General features: G+C 47.2%; 7 protein-coding genes across 7 annotated transcripts; 3 read left to right on the top strand and 4 right to left on the bottom strand.

Moving 5' to 3' along the window:
* Positions 1-417: 417 nt before the first annotated feature.
* Positions 418-2922, bottom strand: F5147DRAFT_637098 (cytochrome P450; the record flags this gene model as incomplete). The annotated part of the gene is made up of 14 exons (XM_041432930.1): positions 418-615; positions 677-967; positions 1022-1051; positions 1102-1224; positions 1278-1324; positions 1375-1409; positions 1462-1548; positions 1602-1704; positions 1757-1882; positions 1933-2185; positions 2234-2359; positions 2406-2542; positions 2595-2691; positions 2750-2922. 13 exons carry the CDS (start codon positions 2920-2922, stop codon positions 757-759), a joined length of 1548 nt encoding a protein of 515 aa, XP_041291959.1. The 3' UTR covers positions 418-615; positions 677-756.
* Positions 2923-4906: 1984 nt separating this feature from the next.
* On the top strand, positions 4907-7224 carry F5147DRAFT_613871 (cytochrome P450). Its single transcript, XM_041432489.1, has 13 exons — positions 4907-5058; positions 5117-5213; positions 5272-5408; positions 5458-5583; positions 5634-5886; positions 5938-6063; positions 6119-6221; positions 6276-6362; positions 6415-6449; positions 6500-6546; positions 6601-6723; positions 6779-6808; positions 6867-7224. Exons 1-13 carry the CDS (start codon positions 4952-4954, stop codon positions 7063-7065), a joined length of 1470 nt encoding a protein of 489 aa, XP_041291960.1. The 5' UTR covers positions 4907-4951; the 3' UTR covers positions 7066-7224.
* A 479-nt stretch (positions 7225-7703) lies between these two features.
* F5147DRAFT_803699 (uncharacterized protein) lies at positions 7704-9480 on the bottom strand (the record flags this gene model as incomplete). Its single annotated transcript, XM_041443326.1, has 5 exons — positions 7704-8537; positions 8592-8814; positions 8904-9034; positions 9068-9322; positions 9373-9480. 5 exons carry the CDS (start codon positions 9478-9480, stop codon positions 7758-7760), a joined length of 1497 nt encoding a protein of 498 aa, XP_041291961.1. The 3' UTR covers positions 7704-7757.
* Positions 9481-11461: 1981 nt separating this feature from the next.
* F5147DRAFT_774624 (uncharacterized protein) lies at positions 11462-13220 on the top strand (the record flags this gene model as incomplete). The annotated part of the gene is made up of 4 exons (XM_041441622.1): positions 11462-11569; positions 11620-12035; positions 12128-12347; positions 12402-13220. The coding sequence occupies 4 exons, from the start codon at positions 11462-11464 to the stop codon at positions 13218-13220; spliced, it is 1563 nt and encodes a 520-aa protein (XP_041291962.1).
* A 2311-nt stretch (positions 13221-15531) lies between these two features.
* On the bottom strand, positions 15532-17618 carry F5147DRAFT_219758 (uncharacterized protein). The gene is made up of 10 exons (XM_041428660.1): positions 17413-17618; positions 17317-17363; positions 17109-17264; positions 16754-17056; positions 16659-16697; positions 16534-16606; positions 16479-16484; positions 16368-16429; positions 16219-16319; positions 15532-16173 (listed from the first exon to the last, which is right to left on the bottom strand). Exons 1-10 carry the CDS (start codon positions 17464-17466, stop codon positions 15599-15601), a joined length of 1416 nt encoding a protein of 471 aa, XP_041291963.1. The 5' UTR covers positions 17467-17618; the 3' UTR covers positions 15532-15598.
* A 564-nt stretch (positions 17619-18182) lies between these two features.
* F5147DRAFT_637109 (ubiquitin-carboxy extension protein fusion) lies at positions 18183-19113 on the top strand. The gene is made up of 4 exons (XM_041432931.1): positions 18183-18497; positions 18547-18657; positions 18709-18861; positions 18923-19113. Exons 1-4 carry the CDS (start codon positions 18394-18396, stop codon positions 18939-18941), a joined length of 387 nt encoding a protein of 128 aa, XP_041291964.1. The 5' UTR covers positions 18183-18393; the 3' UTR covers positions 18942-19113.
* Positions 19114-19294: 181 nt separating this feature from the next.
* On the bottom strand, positions 19295-20596 carry F5147DRAFT_637111 (uncharacterized protein). Its single transcript, XM_041432932.1, has 4 exons — positions 20375-20596; positions 20081-20311; positions 19886-20017; positions 19295-19836 (listed from the first exon to the last, which is right to left on the bottom strand). The coding sequence occupies exons 1-4, from the start codon at positions 20389-20391 to the stop codon at positions 19638-19640; spliced, it is 579 nt and encodes a 192-aa protein (XP_041291965.1). The 5' UTR covers positions 20392-20596; the 3' UTR covers positions 19295-19637.
* Positions 20597-20611: the final 15 nt, after the last annotated feature.

Consider the following 20611-nt stretch of genomic DNA (forward strand, 5'->3'; position numbering starts at 1 on the left):
CTCGACTTGTTTTACTCGATCGAACTATCATGAGTGATCGCTGCAATGGTTGTCAGGGTTATTCCAGGGAATCAGTTTAAGGCACACGTATAGATCTATCAAGAATCAGGCTGAGCGGACGAATACCAAAGGAGCTCACCCTCTCAGATCCAGCCTTTCCAATCTTTGTAGTTATATGTCGTGATTGTGAAGGAGACGTCGGCCTTCTTATTGCAACATTTTGGATACTCAACGTTCAACACTGTATGAAAGGTTCTCGCATCATGTAGGATTGCTGTACACTCCCGCGACCTGCGACACTTCGGATCAACCAGCGAGGACTGTGTTGATAGTAATACAATTTAAATGGGGGTGTAGACAGTCTAACCACCATGTGTTCGATGAAAGCGAGCAACAACTACAGTAACGAGATATAGGGGGAACAAGTTCGAATTAGTTTACAAGCAGAAACACACCCGCCACTTCCATGGGCTGCGTCCACCAAAGAAGGATCGGATGCGACTCATCGTGCATGTTACTGCTGGCCTGGAATAGTGCAGTCGAGTGCTCGCCGATTTACTTGAAATGAACTGAGCAGTGAGCTAGCATGATAACAACAGAACTGCACAGAGAATCCTGATAACGATGATGCACAGTCGACAGCTACAATACACAATTCGCAACCGTAACAACTTACAAGGTGATTTACTGCGGTTATGATCCTAGAGGCATGGTTTGGATAGTGGTGTTTCGTTCCCTCTCTATCAGTGATCGCTCTCATACGCTCTCACAACCAAGATAATTCTGCATTATCCGCCTGAGCTCTGTTTCCGGAATCCTCGTCTTGAAATCGATGGTGCACGGCCGGTATGTAAACGGCCGGTGGGCTTTCTCTGTGTTCATAAATCCCATGTCATCCAGCGGCTGTGTAGGATCCAGAGTGAGCTGGAAGGCCCAAAGAATCAGGACCGCGCTTATGAACACCGTTCTGTGCCAATCGAAGTGAACCCGAAAGATCATGTCTGTAGAATGACAGGCTTACCTGTTCGCGACATGTTGACCGGGGCACACACTGCAAAGATTTTCAATGCAACGAACGAGTAATAGGAAGATGGTGCTTACCGTCGACCAAAGCCGTAGAGAAAATTGGTTAGATCGTCTCTCAGGAGACCTTGGTCGTCAATCCATCGTTGAGGCTTGAAGACTTCGGGCTCGGGAAAGACTTCTGGATCTCGACAGATGGACCTAAAGCAGCGACTGTTAGGCCTTTCTGGTTAAACTCATAGCTCGAAGCTTACCAATGGTTACCGAATACCGTGGTCCCAGCTGGAATACAGTGGTTTTCCTGATGCCAGATCATCAGTCGCACACGTAAGCTGTTCAAATATCACTTACCCAAATTACGTCTTTGGTTGTTCGGTGGGGAAATCCTGCAGTGACTGTCAGAAACTGTAAGTATAAAATCACAAAGATTATCCTAACCATTAGGAGCAACCGGTCTCCATCTCACAGCCTCAGAGATGAAGGCATGCAGGCGCGTAAGGGATTGTTGGTCGGCGAATGTCGGCGCTTGAGTGCAGAAATCGTTGAGTTTACTGAACTGCAATAGGAAACAGAGCTACCTTGTTGCCTCCCGATGACCGTATCGAGCTCGGCTTGAACTTTAACTTGCTCATCGGGGAAACATGCGGCTGCCATGAGCACCGTGCATATTACTGAGGTAGTCTGACCCCTAGTTTCAGCCACATACTAATCTTTGGACAACAAAACACCTCACTGTGTTGGTTCCAGCTCTAAACAAGGAACCACCAAGAAAAGCCGTCTCGTCCTCTGTCAAGCCATGGTGATCGCCATTTTCTAGCATATATCTCGTGAACGAAGGGCCGATGTCCACATCACTTTGCTGTGAATGACTTCGGCATTTCATGTGAAAATCGTCAACGCGAAGCATACCATTTGCTCTTTCACTCGGTTCAACTGACCTATGTTAAGCCGCTTGCTCCTCTCAAACCCCTGTTTTAATTCTCGGCCATACCAGGGAATGTGTTTAAGCCACGGGATCGAGTCCACAAGGTAGAAAGCATCAGGGCGCAGGGCTCTGTCGATCAACTTCCTAAGCTGGCGCATCTCAATGACTTGGGGATCAGCTGCAGACGTGGGCGCATTGCTACCGTAGGTAACTTTCGTAATTACTGTCGCACCATAACTTCAAAATGCCTATAAGCAGTGTACAATCGTAACCACAAGCGCATACCTCATCACATGGTTCTGAAAGTTGTATGGATCATCAAGGATGTCGAAAATCAGATTCTTCACGTTCGACATCTGCAGGGGCTGATAAGCCCCAGCTGCTGTAGGCTGGAAATGCGTATGAAGGGCTCTGCAAAAGTTAAAAGGTAAATTGGTAGACATTGCGAATTGCTAACCTACGCATCCGACGGAATCTGTCTCCAAATGGCGTGTAGGCAATGCTCAGTCCGCCACCAAATAATTCTCCAGCAGCGATCATGCGAGGACGGTCAGCGAGAGTTCCGCCCTGATTCTCCATAATATCCATGGCGGCCTGCAACAGAATGGTGAACTTGGATATGTTGACCCTGCGTCGAGAGACTGACTTTGTAACGACCAATAACCACGACTTTTCCGAGCCCTGACCGAAGAGTGATCAGAGGGCCGTACTCGTTAATCCAACCTGCTATGGTAAGAAATGACCTAATCAGCGAAAATACTGTGAGTACTAACAGACAACGTGATCCATGCGAAAATTTACTTGTGAGACGGCAGGAAGTGCCCCCAAGGCCTTAAAGTGAAAGGGGAAGGTGGGAGAGGAGGGCCATTCTTCGATTGAGGAAGAACAAATACTCCTATTACGCCAAGACAAGTCACAGCACCGGCAATGAGCCGCGCGTTGTCCGAAATGAACAGGTCAGGTAGTTGCAACATGGCTGATGGAAGGAGCGCAAAGAAGGATTGGAGGAGGTAACTCATGGTAAGTAGCTTCTCAACTCGAGGGTTAGTAAGGCGATATAACTATGCTGATAGGCCAACTTTAAATCCAATTGACCAGCATACTTCAAAATCCATATTCTGATCCATCACTGCCACGTCTCCACGGACCGTTAGTCCTTGCAGTGTCATCAAGCAAATTCTGCTGGCAAAGAATTACCACCTCCGCAATTTGGCTCGAAGATAACCTTTCTCTGGCTTAGGAAGGTAAACAGTTGACACTGCTGCCATACCAGAACAATGTGCAACACCGAAAAACGATGTCAGAAATGCGCAGGTCGGGCAGCCGTAATATAGCTAATGGGAAGAGCTCGAAGGATTGGGTGTAACTTGTCGTATGTCACTGCTGGCCTGCAGTAGTTCGCTGGCCCAGTAATACTTGGCAATTGAAAGAAGCCAACGGAGAACACGAATAAGACCTTTTGGCGAGCATACTAGTCCAAGTTTTTCGTTGTCTCGTCAGTTTCATGTCCTGCTGAATTCTGTGACTCGTAGGGTAATTAGAGGCATTTTTGGACTGTAATTCTTCCGGAAGAACCGGCAAAAATGGCGGCATGACCTATTCTGGATTTAGATACAGCAGGTAGTGGGTGTTTTGTTGTCCCTTCCAGCAGCACAGCTGAGATCATGACTAGGGAATGAGTTGGAAAGTCCACATGTGACTCGCATAAAGACCACGTCTTTGCATGATCGGGTTAAATGCAAATGGGAGAGGTGTCATGACAGGTGAGATCATGGTCGATGGAGGCGATAGAGTGACCTTGAATTCATTGCTGTAAAAACGTCGCAGACGGGCCCTACGAGAAGAAGTGTGGCACAACTGAAGCCTTCACGATGATTTTTCGTCGCGCACTGGTGCAGAAAGTAGTTCCATAAATGGGACGGGCAGCTGAAGAACTCGAAAACTGCATGTAACCTCGACTCTCCGCACGGAGCGACCCAGGATAAACATTGAGATCTTGAAAATGGCACATCAACGGACAAGACATGAGGTTCCAAAACACGGTGATACCCGAGAATTTGTTTGGTTCCTTGGTTGATGTGTCGGTAAAGGACAATGTATCACTACCACAGTATGGGTTGCAGCCAGGATGGAGATCCTGCTGCGTTACGGTCTCGTCGTAGTGTAATCTATGCAGGATAGATGGATGCTATAGGTTAGGACGAACCGGAAGAGCGAACCAATATATAGCTCACAGTCTGTATCCGCGAATTTCAGGTCCCAGTCCTGAAGCTTTGAACTGGCCTGACTCCCTGTACCTGGTGGACTACGATTCTGTAATAACTCGGTACACTCGAACTGTTACAGGTTTTGGTGTGCTGAATGCGTTATGAATGGGAAAGAATAATAGATACAAGTAACAAAATAGATATATTTCAGAAATAGCTGCCGCCAGTTAGAGGAACCATTTGTGACATAGGACACATCGAAGTTCATGCGAAGCGGAATTTGAAAAATGCAACGAGTGTTTCTGCGATGATCAAATATTGATCATCACATGCATCACACCTGGCTGTATCACTTCCGAGGTGGCCCCATGTTTACTGATGTGTTTCAACATCTCAAGATCTCAAGCTTATTTATGTTTCAGCTGGATTCCAGCAGAATTTCGTTCAATTACCCTTAAGACGAGACATAATTGAATTATGCTTGTCAAATGACTTCGGTGCTGCGGTTTGTCTTGAGTAATTTCTCCGACTTACCTTCAAGCCTTAAGCCAACTTGAAGTACTCCAACGCTACCGTACGGACCGTCGAGACGTGGCAGTAATGACATGGATTTCAGAATTTGAAGTACGTTGACCAACTGTTACGTCGAGGATTTGAAAAAATCAGTTATAACTTTACGCTGAGTTCTCTCTGACCATTCCTTGCGCCCTTTTCATCAGCCATGTTACATTTGTCTGACTTGTCCCTTCCTGACAACGCGCCGCTCATTGTCGGCGCTGTGACTTGTCTTGGTGTGATGGGAGTAATTGCTCAGGCTTACCTTCCTCGATTGACGAATGGCCTTCATCTCCCACCTTCCCCTTCCACTTGGAGGCTTCGGGGACATTTTCTGCCGCGTCGCAAGTAAAGTGTCGCATTCAACACACATAGTCTTCAACGCTCATGGTCTGGCGCTGATTAGGTCATTTCTTACCATAGCGGGTTGGGTTGACGAGCATGGTCCTCTGATTACTCTTCGGTCGGGACTCAGAAAATTCGTGGTTATTGGCCGTTACAAAGTCAGTCCCTCGACCCCAAGTTGTCATGTGGAAGCTCATTGAATTTATTCTGTTGCAGGCCGCCATGGATATCATGGAGAATCAGGGCGCAGCGCTAGCTGACCGTCCTCGCATGATTGCTGCTGGAGAGATATTTAGCGGCGGACAGGGTCTCACCTCTACACCCTTTGGGGAAAAGTTCCGTCAGAAGCGTAGGTTCGCAGACTGCAACACTTCTTTTAAGTTAATTTTCAACGTGTCGCAGGGCACTTCATACGCACCTCCAGCCTAAAGCAGCCGAGGCTTATCAGCCCCTGCTGATGTCACACGCGAAGAACCTGGTCCTCGAGATTCTCGATGATCCACACAACTTCCAGAACCATGTGATAACGTATGCGTTTTCTGGCATGACCGCGCATTGCTTACAGGTATTATCAAAAGTTTTTCTTCGACGACAATGATGAAAGTCGCATATGGTACTACTACGCCCACTTCTGCGACCGATCCCCTAGTCAAGGAGATGTACCAACTCATGAAGGTGGTCAGTAAACTCCTGCGCCCCGATGCCTACTACCTGGTGGACTCGATCCCATGGCTCAAACATATTCCTTGGTATGGCCGAGAATTGAAACGGGGGTTTGAGAGGAGCAAGCGGCTCCACACTGGTCAGCTGAATCGAGTAAAAGAGCAAATGGTATGCCTCGCCTCACCAATCTTCGCATAAAGTGTTCAAGCTATTCTGCAGCAAAGCGATGTGGACATTGGTCCTTCGTTCACGAGATTTATGTTAGAAAATAGCGACCACTATGGTTTGACGGAGGTCGAGACAGCTTTCCTCAGTGCCGCCTTCTTTGGAGCTGGCTCTGATACGGTGAGGTGTTTTCGTTGTGTCCGAAGATAAGTACGTGGCTGAAAACAAGGTTCAGACTACTTTGGCCTTGTGCAACGTGCTCCTGGCAGCCGCATGTTTCCCCGAGGAGCAAGGTAAAGTTCAAGCCGAGCTCGACGCGGTCATCGGAAGGCACCGAGGTAATTCGATTCCCTATCGCAATTCTGTAGAATTCAATGATCTTTGCACTCAAGCGCCGACTTTTGCCGACCAACAATCCCTTACTCGTCTGCGTGCCTTCATCTCTGAGGCTTCGAGATGGAGACCTGTTGCTCCCAATGGTGAGTATCGTCTTTGTGGCTTGTACCCGCGGTTTCGACGACTATACTGCAGGAGTTCCTCACCGAACAACCAAAGATGTGATTTGGGCAAGTGATCTTAGAACAACTTACTTGTGCGACTGATGATCTGGCATCAGGAAAACTACTACATTCCAGCCGGCACTACAGTATTCGGCAACACTTGGTAAGTATCGAACTTCTGAATTCAAGCATGAAGACCTGACTGTTACTGCTTTAGGGCCATCTGTCGAGATCCAGAAGTCTTTCCTGAGCCCAACGCATTTAAGCCTCAACGCTGGATTGACGACCAAGGTCATCTGAGAGATGATTTAAATAATTTTCTTTTTGGGTTTGGTCGGCGGTAAGCACAGCCTTTGGGCTATCAGTTCTTTGAATGGCATTAATATTCCTTGCAGTATTTGCCCTGGTCAACATGTCGCAAACAGGTTAAGTTATATTTCTACATACATGACAATTCTTCCAAGCTCACTTCAATTGGTACAGATCGGTATTCATAGGAGTGGTCCTGATTCTTTGGGCCTTCCGGCTCACCCTCGATCCTACACAGCCGTTGGATGACACGGGGTTCCTGAATTCGGAGAAAACATACCGGCCGTGCTCTATCAAATTCGAGTTGAGGATTCCCGAAGCAGAGCTCAGGCCCAAGATGAAGAGTCATCCTGAGGTCGCGTCAGTGGATTGAGACTGATCATCGCTAGAGAGAGAATGAAGAACCTGTTCGGAATGAATCAGTTACCAGTATCGGAACCATGCCACTCAGACATGACTCGCAACAAATCACATAATTTGTTTCGATGTAATAACTATCGATTATGCTTTGTCGTTGACAATAGAGTTTCACCGTGTAGTTCATTCCATCAGATCGGCGAACACTCGACTGGAGGACACCCTGCTCAAGATGTTCGACAAATCTATCAAACAGGAAGGTACTGACGACGATGCGGAATGTCAATGAAGTCCCAGCCCAGTGTGCGGCTGAAGCTGTAATTATGTGAGTTGCAAGGTGAAATGTCTCTTAAGCATGAGACTGAATTTATGCATCACGAAGGTCTTTTTTAAATTATGAGCCACCCAGGCTTACGAACTCTCCAGTCATAGGCGGCTGATGCATACTGCAGCGAGCACTCAATAGCACACATCAGCCACCCGAATCTAATACCAAGGTAACAGTTGGATCGTAATCACTGCGCTCGTGCTGAAGAGTATCTCCGTAAGGTTGTCATCAGCATAGACGTTGAATAATAATCAGATGAAAGTCAATCGCGCTTGATAGGCCTAGCAACAGAAAGCACGTTAACACTCAAGTACGCAACGCGCAAATAAGACGCAAAATGAATTGAAAGGCTCAAATAACATGAAGCTTGAGATAAATAACTACTCGAAATTAAGTATCTCGATGCTCTTGTCAAGTCTGCCCACGAAATCGAAGGATAGCACCATCACCTTGTTTCCTTCTGCTATTAAATCGACTCCAAGGAACTCCTCTTCAGTGATAGTCTCGATATACGGAAGTCCAGACCCAAGTGGCTCGAGGAACATATCCGCACCTGAATCCAATAAGTTGCCCTCGATGAGTCGTTGATTCCATCTAATGCCATTCCCAGCCTTGAAGTCCGCTACTCGATGAGGGTTGAAATCGCGGATACACAGTGCCCGCGGCAAAGGAGGCCTTATCTGGGAGCCGACAAAAGATACAGCCCGTAAACCAAAGACGACATTTTTGCAAGTATCGAGCAAGTCTCCTCTGAAGGATCGGGTATATTTTAACCCCCATTCAGACCAAGGCAAATTAGGGGAACTGTCGCTTGCTTTTCCATATTGGCGCGTGTAGGTCGACTGGAGTTCCAACAGGGTGTTGCGCTCGACATACAATGCGACACAACTTGAAAAGACGCTATGGTCCCCAAGAATCTTCATGTTGATATTGATGATATGATCATGCATGCGGGAATGGGACGAGATGGAGTCCTTGATACGGATTTCTTCATATCTACAGGATGTCCGCAAGGCAGGGAGCGAGAATTTGGCAGTAAGATGAAGAGCATCGGGGAAATCAACGAGGGAATATAACAGTAGTTCCTCGCTGTTGACGACGAGAATTGTTTCGTTTGTTAGAAAACTGAAATGCAGAATTTCATGAGCCGGCTTGAGGCACTACAAGTCCAGGTAAGTCACGAGTCACAACACTGAATCAGGAGGTTCACTGACCAGAGAAACGTCCTTCGACTTCCAGTTCCAAATTTGCAAACTTTCGACTAGGTCACCATGTGCGTTGAAAACCTTTCTGGACAAAATGCCACAATAATGCCCGAAGATGGAGAATGACACAGTGCTGGAGGGGTCCAATGATTCGAAGTCGACCTCTTCGTCGATGGTTTTCACCACAGCGGATCCAGCTTCAGGATGGACTTCATCAGGCTCTGAAAGCGACCTGAAAATAAGATCACAGGTGTGACTTTCCCTTTATTTACGTTAATACAATCTGACTGAGTGAAGATGCGACTTGAGGGAACTACTGACCCTGGGGATGCTTTGACAAGGCAAATCAAAAGGTCTTGTATGGGTGAAAAATCGCAGAGTGGGAATTCGCCATCGAAGTGGTAGTCCCATTCACGTAAGCTTGTGCTATGATCAGGGTCTGTCACTTGCGGCTGCAAAAACCTTAGTCGAGTTTCATCCTACACATCGAGTGCCAGAATACCGCCAGACCACATGAACACGTCATCGGTGATATACGTATACGGTATAGAGACGGGATTACTTTTGAAATATTTGGCTTTCTGCCATGCAAATTCGCTTTGTCGAAGTGATTCGCGAAGCGATGCGACGGTGTGATCTGGTCCAGGTGAAGGGACTGGAATTGAGTTGAAATACTTGAGGTCAATCGGATACAACAACTCCGAGGAAGAGTCAATCATGTGTCGAATATTGTGGCATACCTGGAGAGAGACCGAGTTAATAATTCGGAAATAGAAAACTTTGTCCTTACTCGACGTGCTCGCGCCAGTTCGTAGCCATCCAGATGGTTGAATATGTATACGAGGGTTTCGACGGGCAGATCTAACAGTTCTAGGGTGGCATGACGAACTTGGTTCATGGCTGATGGGCACCGCTAGTGACTCGGAGGTGAGATTCATTTGCAAGATTTAGAAGATATCAGCACGAACCTTGCTAGCCTGCAACTTTCAGAGAGAAAAATGATGATAATAATGTAGGTGGGCAATGATGCGACGACAACTGCGAAAGGTTTAATGTGGCAGCCACAAAATTCGAGCGAGGCTCCATTTTATGCACTGCGACATGGCCATCGATGGTCAATGTGTCGGGTAACTGTCATTGTCGATCGGTTTCGTACAATCGGAAGTGGTCAAAACTACAGGTGCTAATAATACGTGAGCAAGATAGTACATGTGTGTGAGGACAATAGGAACTGACTGGTTCCAAGTGAAATTCATAATTGAGCTCCAGGAAGCCTTATCACGTAGTGATACAGAATATACAACTGTTCAAAGTAAGCGATCAACGTTGGTTGCTCAAGCGCGTGTAGTGCAACGCAACTGCAATTCCTTGGTCTCAGCTATGACCACGCATTGTGCATCTACGTCTTCCAATTCCTGGAGTCCTTTGCAATTTCTAAAGGGTACAACAGCCAAAAAAGATCGGCCAGTCCAATTATTGTTGGTGCACAAACCAGGCATACCTTGTTATGGTCTCAGCCGTGGAATGGCCGCATGCTTAAGATCCTTGTGTCTGAGTCAGTGGCATTCTGGATCGTGTTTCATGGCCACGTGGAACAGCACAAGACTGAAAGACTCCAGGTTGCATTCAAATTCTGCGGAGCCACCTTCCATCACGGCCATAGGAGGAAGCATCAGGAAATTGAGTTCCGCAATCAAGCCATCATTTATAGGATGACAAAAGGACTACGCCACTATTCATCAAATCTACGCGAAGGAAACTCAATCATACCGTGATTGGTTGATTCAAACGATGACAAGGACGAATAGCCAATGATAACCTCCATCTGCATAAAGGAATCTAGATGGTCAGAAAACTGCACGACATGATCGTGTTTGACAGTGGAGTCCATTGGAATGATGAACGAACGAGGGTTGTGCCGGCAAATCAACATGTGCTTGGGTTTGTCTATGTTGCCAGGGCCAACCGCGCGGTCGTGTGATAGGTGACGGTCATGACTTCAAGTCAATAGTAGGTCCTAGTTTCAATCAAAGGTTGCTTGGCCAGTAATATTACATAATAGTATGACATGACGTGGTCATTGGTCAAGCACATGTTTGTATCCAACGGTCGAGACTACTAGCTTACTATTTCACACATACATCAAGCCTTCAAGCTCAAGCTTCAAGCTTCAAAGCTTCAAGGTCTGCCCTAGTATGACTCTCAGGTAAGCGAGTTAAACCCTTGTCAACTAAACTCCGCTTGGATCAGTAAGTTTACAGTCCAAACAGTGCGGGCGCCGGGGAGGGCCAATGACTCCAATAACCATCGAAGCCAGCCAAAAGCATAGTAAACACATGAAAATACACCTTCGAATTGTTCCACGATAGTTGGACACAAGCAACTTGAACACATTCTCCAGTCATCATATCAAGATCCAAGCCGTCGACATGTGGCCCAAGGCGCCCACTGAAACAGAATCTAGATAGGAAGTGGTAGAGACAGTCTTGAGCTTCAGAAGAAGTGTGTCCCTGCGGTTGTGAAGTCCAACCTCAAGTTTCAGTTTGAAGCTCAATTATGACGCATGTACCGTCTTGCTCACGCATTATTAGCACCTGTAGTTTTGGCCACTTCCGATTGTACGAAACCGATCGACAATGACGGTTCCCCGACACATCGACCATCATCAATGGCCATGTCGCAGTGTATAAAACGGAGCCTCGCTCGAATTTTGTGGCTGCCACAATAAATTCATCAGACTTGTCGTCGCATCATTGCCTACCTACATCCTTAACCGTCATTTTTTCTCTGAAAGTTGCAGGCTAGCAAGGTTCGTGCTGATGCCTTCTAAATCTTGCAAATGAATCTTACCTCCGAGTCACTAGCGGTGCCCATCAGCCATGAACCAAGTTCGTCATGCCACCCTAGAACTGTTAGATCTGCCCGTCGAAATCCTCATATACATATTCAGCCATCTGGATGGCTACGAACTAGCGCGAGCACGTCGAGTAAGGACAAAGTTTTCTATTTCCGAATTATTAACTCGGTCTTTCTCCAGGTATGCCACAATATTCGACACATGATCGACTCTTCCTCGGAGTTTTTGTATTCGATTGACCTCAAGTATTTCAACTCAATTTCAGTCCCTTCACCTGGCCCAGATCGCACCGTCGCATCGCTTCGCAAATCGCTTCGACAAAGCGAATTTGCATGGCAGAAAGCCGAATATTTCAAAAGTAATCCCATCTCTATACCGCATATTCCCCGTGACTTCATGTGGTCTTGCGGTATTCTGGCATTCAAAGTGCAAAATGAAAATCGACTAAGGTTTTTGCAGCCGCAAGTGACAGACCCCGATCATTCCAATAGCACGAGCTTGCGTGAATGGGACTGCCAACTCGATAGCGAATTCCAACTCTGCGGTGTCTCACCCATACAAGACCTTTTGATTTGCCTTGTCAAAGCATTCCCAGGGTCAGTAGTTCCTTCAAGTTACATCTTAAGGACACAGTCAGATTGTATTAACGTAAATAAAGGGAAAGTCACGCCTATGATCTTATTTTCAGATCTCTTTCAGAGCCTGATAAAGTCCATCCTGAAGCTGGATCCGCTGTGGTAAAAACCCTCGAAGAGGAGGTCGACTGCCGATTACTCGACCCCCCCGATATGTCATTCTCCATTTTCGGGCATTATTGTGGCTTTTTGTTCATCGATGTTATCAAAGCAGACGGTGAATCAGCCGACATTTTGCAAATTTGGAACTGGAAGTCAAAGGACGTTTCTCTGGTCAGTGAATCCCCTGACTCATTGTTGTGACTCGTGACTTACCTGGACTTGTAGTCCCTCAAGTTGGCTCATAGAATTCTAGATTTCAAATTCCTAACAAACGAAACAATTCTCGTCGTCAACAGTGAGGAACTACTGTTGTATTCCCTCGTTGATTTCCCCGATGCTCTCCATCTTACTGCCAAATTCTCGCTCCCTACCTTGTGCGCACCCTTTGAATGTCAAACAATCTGTATCAACTCCGACTCGTCCCATTCCCGCATGCATAATGATATCATCACTATCAACATGACGATTTTTGCGGAGAGCCTCACTTGTGTCACACTGTATGTCGAGCGCAACACCCTGTTGGGACTCCAGTCCGCCTATACGCGCCGATATGGAAAAGCAAGCGACAGTTCCCCTAGTGTGCCTTGGTCTAAATGGGGACTAAAATATACTCGATCCTTCAAGGGAGACTCGCGCGATTCTTGCAAACATGTCATCGATGGTTTACGGGCTGTATCTTTGCACGGCTCCCAGACAATGGATCCTGAGCCACGACCACTGTGTATCCGCGATTTCAACCCTCATCGAGTAGCGGACTTCAAGGCTGGGAATGGCATTAGATGGAATCAACGACTTGTCGAGGGCAAAACATTCAGTTCAGGTGCGGATCTGTTCCTCGAGCCACTTGGAATTGGACTTCCGTATATCGAGACTATCACCGAAGAGAAGTTCCTTGGACTCAATTTAATGGTGGAAGGAAACAAGGTGATGTTGCGAACCTTCGATTTCGTGGGCAGACTTAGGAGCTCGGAGCAATGGATTGGACTGGATTTTGTCGCGAATGAAGTTGTGAACCAGAGCATCGAGATACTTAATTTCGAGTAGTTATTTATCTCAAGCTTCATGTTATCTGAGCGTTTCAAGTCTTATTTGCGCGTTGCGTACTTGAGTGTTAACGTGCTTTCTATTGCTAGGTCGAGCGCGATTGACTTTCATTTGATTATGATTTAACATCTCGACATCTATGACATGTGTTAGTTGTTATTGTGCCAATGTCTACGCTGATGACAACCTTACAGAGATACTCTTAAGCACGAGCGCAGTGATTACGATCCAACTGTTACCTTGGTATTAGATTCGGGTGGCTGATGTGTGCTATTGAGTGCTCGCTGCAGTATGCATCAGCCGCCTATGACTGGAGAGTTCGTAAGCCTGGGTGGCTCATAATTTAAAAAGACCTTCGTGATGCATAAATTCAGTCTCGTGCTTAAGAGACATTTCACCTTGCAACTCACATAATTACAGCTTCAGCCGCACACTGGGCTGGGACTTCATTGTCATTCTGCATTATCGTCAGTACCTTCCTGTTTGATAGATTTGTCGAACATTTTGAGCAGGGTGTCCCCAGTCGAGTGTTCACCGATCTGCATGGAATGAACTACACGGTGAAACTCGATCGTTAACGACAAAGCATCTTCACGTTTTATCGTCAAGGGGTATTTTAAATTTAATGCCCGGAACGACACACGCCAAAGCGTACAATCACTGTCTACTGACTGCAATGTCACTCCGGCATACTGACGTGCCAAATAATTTCTTGGAAAACAATGTATACATTGTTCAACCCTACACAGAACCTCAATCGACTCAGCAACGAAATATTATGCCATCAAGCACGGTATCAAGGCAGGAATATGACATAGTATTGTGATCATCAGCTCTGGCTGCGGCTATAAGAATTCGCAGGTGTGCTATGAATATTACAAAGGTGAGCCATGGTGTTGAATCAAACAAGCGATCCATACTCACAGTTTCATACTCACAACCATAAATGCCAGGGCAGCAATCCGTGTCGGATTTGCAACTGGCGTGTCGGCCAAGACATGCACTGACACTGACAGACATAGATGCTGTCAAAGTAATGATAACGGCGAGGGTGCAGAAACGCATTTTCTGTACAGGATGATACGGGATCTGATAAATCTGAGGTGAGTGGACACGGTAAGAAGCAGGCTTGCTTTTTATACCCTACGCATGCGGACATTGGCAGACTGTAGATCGGATTGGGAAAATGGTGATGCCTGACGCGGACGAATGGCACGACGCCATGACAAGAGTCTATGTATGACCCCAGAGTCAGGATAAATTAAACATAACATATGCATCCTAGCCGGCACGGTATTCCGAGCTGTGATAGTACTTTGTGGTCATTTTTGTGGGGACATACCCGCTGGATGTTGAAGAGTGATTACGAGGTGTAGGTTTTGCTTTGACGGGGTGGTTTGAGTACGTACACAAAAATTCTGCGCAGTTGGAATGTACGTTCAAAGCGATGATAGGTGTACATGCAGCGGGTCTGGGATCTCTGTGAGAAATGGCGGACAAACCAAGGTCACGTCGAGGCGCGGAATTGAAAATTGCACAAGCAGTGTTGGTCCCTCAATTACATAAAGTGAATGGCGAAACAGACACGTATAATGACCTACAGTGGTTCGGGGTTAAATGGGGTTTTGCCGACTACGGGAGCACTCTCCTTTGGAATTGAGATATCCGAAGTCAACTGCTGATCTCCCGGTATCCAGTTTTGTGTTTCCCCATGCATGACGAAACCCTAAATTTCTATCAGTGTCCACTGCAAGATTCTTGAGCCTAGCCTAGTAGCTCCAGGAATCGTCGTGAGAGTACATGACCTAGATGGAGCACGGCCGGTCCGAATTCATGAACCCCGTGTCGAGTCATCCAGTGGTTGTGTAGGATCGATGGGTGAGCCGGAAGGCCCAAAGAATCAGGACCGTACCTATGAAATGCATGCCGCCATTACTCTAACTAGTACGTCACGTACTAAGACTTGTCGTACTCAATCGCTTGAACGAGCCCTGCAAGCAATCGCGTTTAATCCCGTAGTAAGTGCACAGAGTGATATGACTGGTCCGATGTGTATCTACCCAGGAATATTTACTTTCGGACAAATGTCTCGATCGAAGATGAAAAGCAATCTCACCAGACTAATTTTGATAGACTCTCGAACGGTACCGAGTATTCATTTATACGTATCATAACTGCATACATACAATAGTGTCCCATACAAGTCCGAGACAAGAATTATTGTTTTACTTTACGTGCATGTAAGGTATGCAGACGAGTAGCAACAAAGTCCCATGAGGAACGAAACGAAACAAAGGGAACATCATACTCGAAAGAAATTAGGAGACCCGGTATTGGGTGTCAGACTCAAGTGTCCAAGCAACACCAACCGACCGGTATCACTTCGTCCCCAACCGCACCCCCTTAGCAGACTTGAACCACCCCTCCTTCTCCTTGTCCCCGTCATCCTTCCAGCTCCCGCCTATCTCAGGCGGAGACATACTCCCATACTTCGAACCCATACGCATCAACCCCATCTCATCCGTCACACCATCCACCATCCCACGCTCTCGCTCCCTTACCCTCGGCGATCCCGACCCACCAAGCGACTTCCAATAACCATCACCTACTACTGTCAAATGTCCCATAAACGCTACCGGCATCGGCGGCGCCATAACCAATCCCGCCGCCTTCGGCTTCCTCCTTGCATCAGTATCAGGCATAGGCGTAGCTGTCCCAGGCTCCATCATCTTCTGCAACGCAAGCAAACATAAAAACGCGTCGTTGCCTGCATTATGCAGTGCACATGGGGGATCGATCCCTAGGGAGTGTAAAAGCCCGCCGAGGGAGAGCGTAGAGCCTTGGGCGCGGTGTTTGCCTGTTTTGGGGTCGTGCATTACTCCTCGCTCGCCGGCGTTGAAGAGCGCGCGTTCAAAGGAAGCAGTATCGACTATGAGAACGTTGTGTGGGATTTCTAGGGGTGCGTTAGTTAGAGCGCATGAGTGGGGTGGCGACATACTGATCTTGGCCTCTTCAAGACGCTGGATGTCAGAGCTGACGCCGTGTCCTATGAGGACGAGGCTATTAGCGGTGGTTTCTGTGTCCGGGCTTGCTAGACTGCTGTAGATGACGTCAGACACAGGAGCTGTAGACACGGGAATGTTCTACCTAATCACAGACTGTACGATCTGAGGTAGCTTTGTTCTTGGTATGACTTGGCTGTCGCCCCACTACGAGGTACTCTATAAGGAGGGAATGGAGTGCCAAAGAAAGACGTACAGCATACTACTCCATATGTCAGTTTATCAGAGAAGGGTGATCGGAATAGGCGTACCTGCCAGGGGTACGTAGGACAATGCTTGTTGACGATCTTGTCCACGTAGTCACCGATGATATAGTGACCCTTCCTGTGTATATGCACATCAGCCAGGTCGTTACGTCCGCCAATCCACAACACACCGATAATTCGACTCGGGCATCGGAGGCCACGCGCCGACGCTGTAAATTAGATCCATCAGCTACCCGTACGCCACAGAAAGGAACAAAACACATACGCCTCAAGATGCCCACACCGAACAGCCGCATAACCCCATTCTAGAAACGTTGCCGGGTTCCGTTCGCTCCACTCAAAATCGATGGCTAAAAATGTCTTGTCGCGCTTGCCCCATAGTTCTCGGATGGCCTTCGGCTCGCCAGCCCGTATCCGAGTTTTAAACGCTGCGAGCGCTACTGCTGGTAGTGTCGTGTATAGTTTCTTGTAGGTCGCCCAGTCTGCAACGTTCCGTAGATGTCGCTGAGACGTCTCGAAGTGCGTAACTTTGAGCATGTTGTCGGGCGTTGGAAGTGTTTCGCCGAAACTGAGGGTTCCATCATTTGTGGGTCAGTAGGTCAGAGGTGAATGGGACGCACCGAGTCTTGATCATCTTGATGAACGCGCCGACGGTCGTTAGTCGGGTGACAATGTGCGCACGGCCAGTCGATGAGTCTGTAACAGCAATTACAGGCCATGAAAATCCCAGAAACTGCTCAAACGTCTCGAAGAATTGTCCCCATGTCCGGTCGTACCTGTGCAGCTCGATAAACGCGTCCTATGCACGTATTAAAGGGGCAGACACACCACGGGATGTTGTGCAACTGGAAGTAACCTATGTAAGCAGAGTACACCTATTGGATTATGAGCAACTTGTTAGATGAAAGCGCTGGGATGACGCACAGACTGAAGATCGTATTCCCAACCTTCTGGATTGACGAGGCGAAAATCTGCCATGGAATTTGAAATCAGACGACGGCTCGGTCAGTGCACAAACAGGTCAGTAACGCTATGAGCAACGATCTCCAAGGCAGCGATACGGAACAAAACTCGGTTTAATACTGAGTGTCTAGACGCCAGGAAGTCGTGTTTACGGCATAATTTTACATACTTCCATTTGGCCATGAACAGCGTTTTTGGGGCATGGAGGGGGGTGTAACGGCACATGCCGGAATAGTCTGTGTTTATATGTAGTTTCTATTACTCAAATATCACGTAGACGAACTTAAAAATTATGGAGAAGAGGATACGTCGTTTCATTCATGTACAACAAGAAGCAAGGGGAACCTGCAGAAGTCCTGAAAAAAAAGAAGTTAGCAACGGTAAATAACAAAGAACAAAGACGGGGATCAGAGACTTGAATGGGATCCCGCAAGGGATCAACGTCCATAGTGCAAGCACGTCGCGTCGAAAAAATTTCTATCCTAATAAACATATCGAAAACGTGAAAACTCACCATGAGTGTCGACGCATTGATGTTCACATGAAAAGGGTCCAAAGAGTTCCTGCAGAACGAGTCAGCATTGTAGCACAACACATAATGTGAAAATCAGATTAATGAATCGCGTTCTTCTCAGAACCTGCTAGCAGGCATCGAAGTGAGCTGAGTTTACGAAGATGTTTCATCGTAAAAGGACCAGCATAAGACATTGACGAGCACTTACCTTGTGGTTGCGACGAAGATTACGGTCAACACAACCGTGACATATGCAGAAAAGAAAGCTTCGGAAACACCCGAAGTATCACTATCACGCTTGAACCTACCCTAAACTCAGCCACTCATTGAAACTATACAGGTCTTATTGAATTTGCCCACGGTCTGACACTCTGAGCGCATCCGGAGGACGCAACCGCAAGCAAGATACACAACCTCGCCATCTGAAGATGCAGATCTTCGTCAAGACCCTCACAGGGAAGACTATCACCCTCGAGGTGGAGTCTTCTGACACCATCGACAACGTCAAGGCAAAAATTCAGGATAAGGAGGGGTATGCGTTATAATATATCTGGTACTACAGAGATTGATAGTGTGATCAGTATTCCCCCCGACCAACAGCGTCTCATCTTCGCTGGAAAGCAGCTCGAAGATGGTCGCACACTCAGCGACTATAACATCCAGAAGGAGTCTACTCTCCACCTTGTCCTTCGGTGCGTCACGCGTTTATTCTAACATTGAACACTATGCTCACCTATCCATAGTCTCCGTGGCGGAATTATCGAGCCTTCATTAAAGGTTCTCGCAGCCAAATACAACTGCGACAAGCAAATCTGCCGAAAATGCTACGCACGTCTGCCCCCTCGCGCAACTAACTGCCGTAAGCGCGGATGTGGACACTCGTCACAACTCCGCCCGTGCGTCTTTGATTCCTTTATATTAACTCACGTGAAACTAATTTGACATCACCGTGAACAGCAAGAAGAAGTTGAAGTAGTCGACTCGCTTTGGGCATGCTTTGGGGACGATTATGGGACATCCATGTGTATTTCTTTTTCGCTCGCATGTGCAATATGCAACACATGATCATTCCATGTCGTTTTGTGGAGCTTTCTGTGTGATTTCTCCGCATTTTGTGCGCAGTGGTGATAATCATTACCTTGGTTCTTTGTCGTAAGAACGACCCCGTATCGTGACAGGTCCCCATCTTCCATCAGATATTTGTCAGTAGGCGAACTTCGGTCTACCCAAGGTGTCAAAGTGTTCCCTAACGACGTTTCGGGGTGCACAATGAACCTATTACCACAAACAGCAACTTTCGTGGTGCCCATTAAACGCAGTTACACCAGATCGAGTTCAAGAAGTGTGCTTAAGCGTCGTTAAAACGCTTTCATATGACTGGTATGTATATGCGAAAGAGCGTGTCAAATGATTTGGACCAACCCAACATCACCTCACGCCCTAACAAACTCGGTAAACCATGCATTCGTATTGTCCCAATGACCTGTCTGTTGTCCATAAAAAACCGACAAAATATGTCCAAGTGCAACTGAAACTACAAAATAAGGTAGTGTTCCTAACGACCAAAAACTGAAGCCAGGGTATGAGAACATGTCAAATCCCAAAGCCAAAAATGAAATTAAATGTAAATTTCAGGCATGCTGAGAGGAATTTTTGGTTTAAGGAGGTCAAATTAGAACATGATAGCTGCGCCAGCTGCTGCAGAGAGTAGGACAACGGCAGCGGGGCCCATGCCGATCTTCATGAGCGATATAGCACCACTGCTGCTGATAGCCGAAGGTGAAGCAGATGCGGACGAGCTGGTCTGTGCTGTGGTAGCAGGAGCGATGGTTGTAGTAGCCGCAGTCGACCCCGTGGACAGACCCGTGCTCCTAGAAGAGGTTTCAGATTGTCGTCTGTGATAGGTAAGCATTTACTCACGAGCTCGTCGACGTGGTGGATGTCGACGATGGCAGTGTGGCACTCGACTGTGCGGAAACAGCAAAGTCACCACTTTGTGCGTAGACAGTGTTGATGTTGCTGTTGCTAGTAGCTTCGAGGGTGTAACCGTCACTACGCGTCGCGAGTTCAGCCACTCTTATTGCTTCATTCAGCAGAAATAGATAGGGTGCTTACCCAATGGGGACCTGGGGCAGCGTAAGAGTTAAGATACCCGCCGAGCTTTGCACGTTGTTTCCGATGGCGAATGTGTTGTGGAAGATGGTGTTCACCATGTAAAGACTGAACGAACTCGGGTCGGAAGTGGTTGCCTCCCAAGTGACATTGACCAAGCCGCCAACCGAAACAGCCGTCGGTGTGTTGAGTGTCAGTGCAGACACGAGAGGGATAGCGAAGGTGGCAAGAGCACTAAGGGGATAAGTTAATACCACATCGGAAACCTGCTCATCCGATAGTGAAAAAGAGACTTACGCGATTCTAGCGAACATGTTGAAGTCGTGAAGGGAGTAGAAATAAACTAGAAGATGTAGAAGATGTCGAGGACGACGGCGAGGAACGGGAAGCAGAGAAGTGAGAGAGTTGAAGAAAAGTTCAAGCAAGCACAACAGCTTTTATGCCAGAACTAAACCATACGGCGTCTTCCCACGCGGCTTACCAGTCTGGTTCAAAAGCATCCGATGCCGACGATTCACAAACACGCTGGATTCT

This window comes from Suillus discolor, assembly GCF_016758755.1.
Source record: "Suillus discolor strain FC423 chromosome Unknown F5147scaffold_33, whole genome shotgun sequence".
Classification (NCBI taxonomy): Eukaryota; Fungi; Basidiomycota; class Agaricomycetes; order Boletales; family Suillaceae; genus Suillus; species Suillus discolor.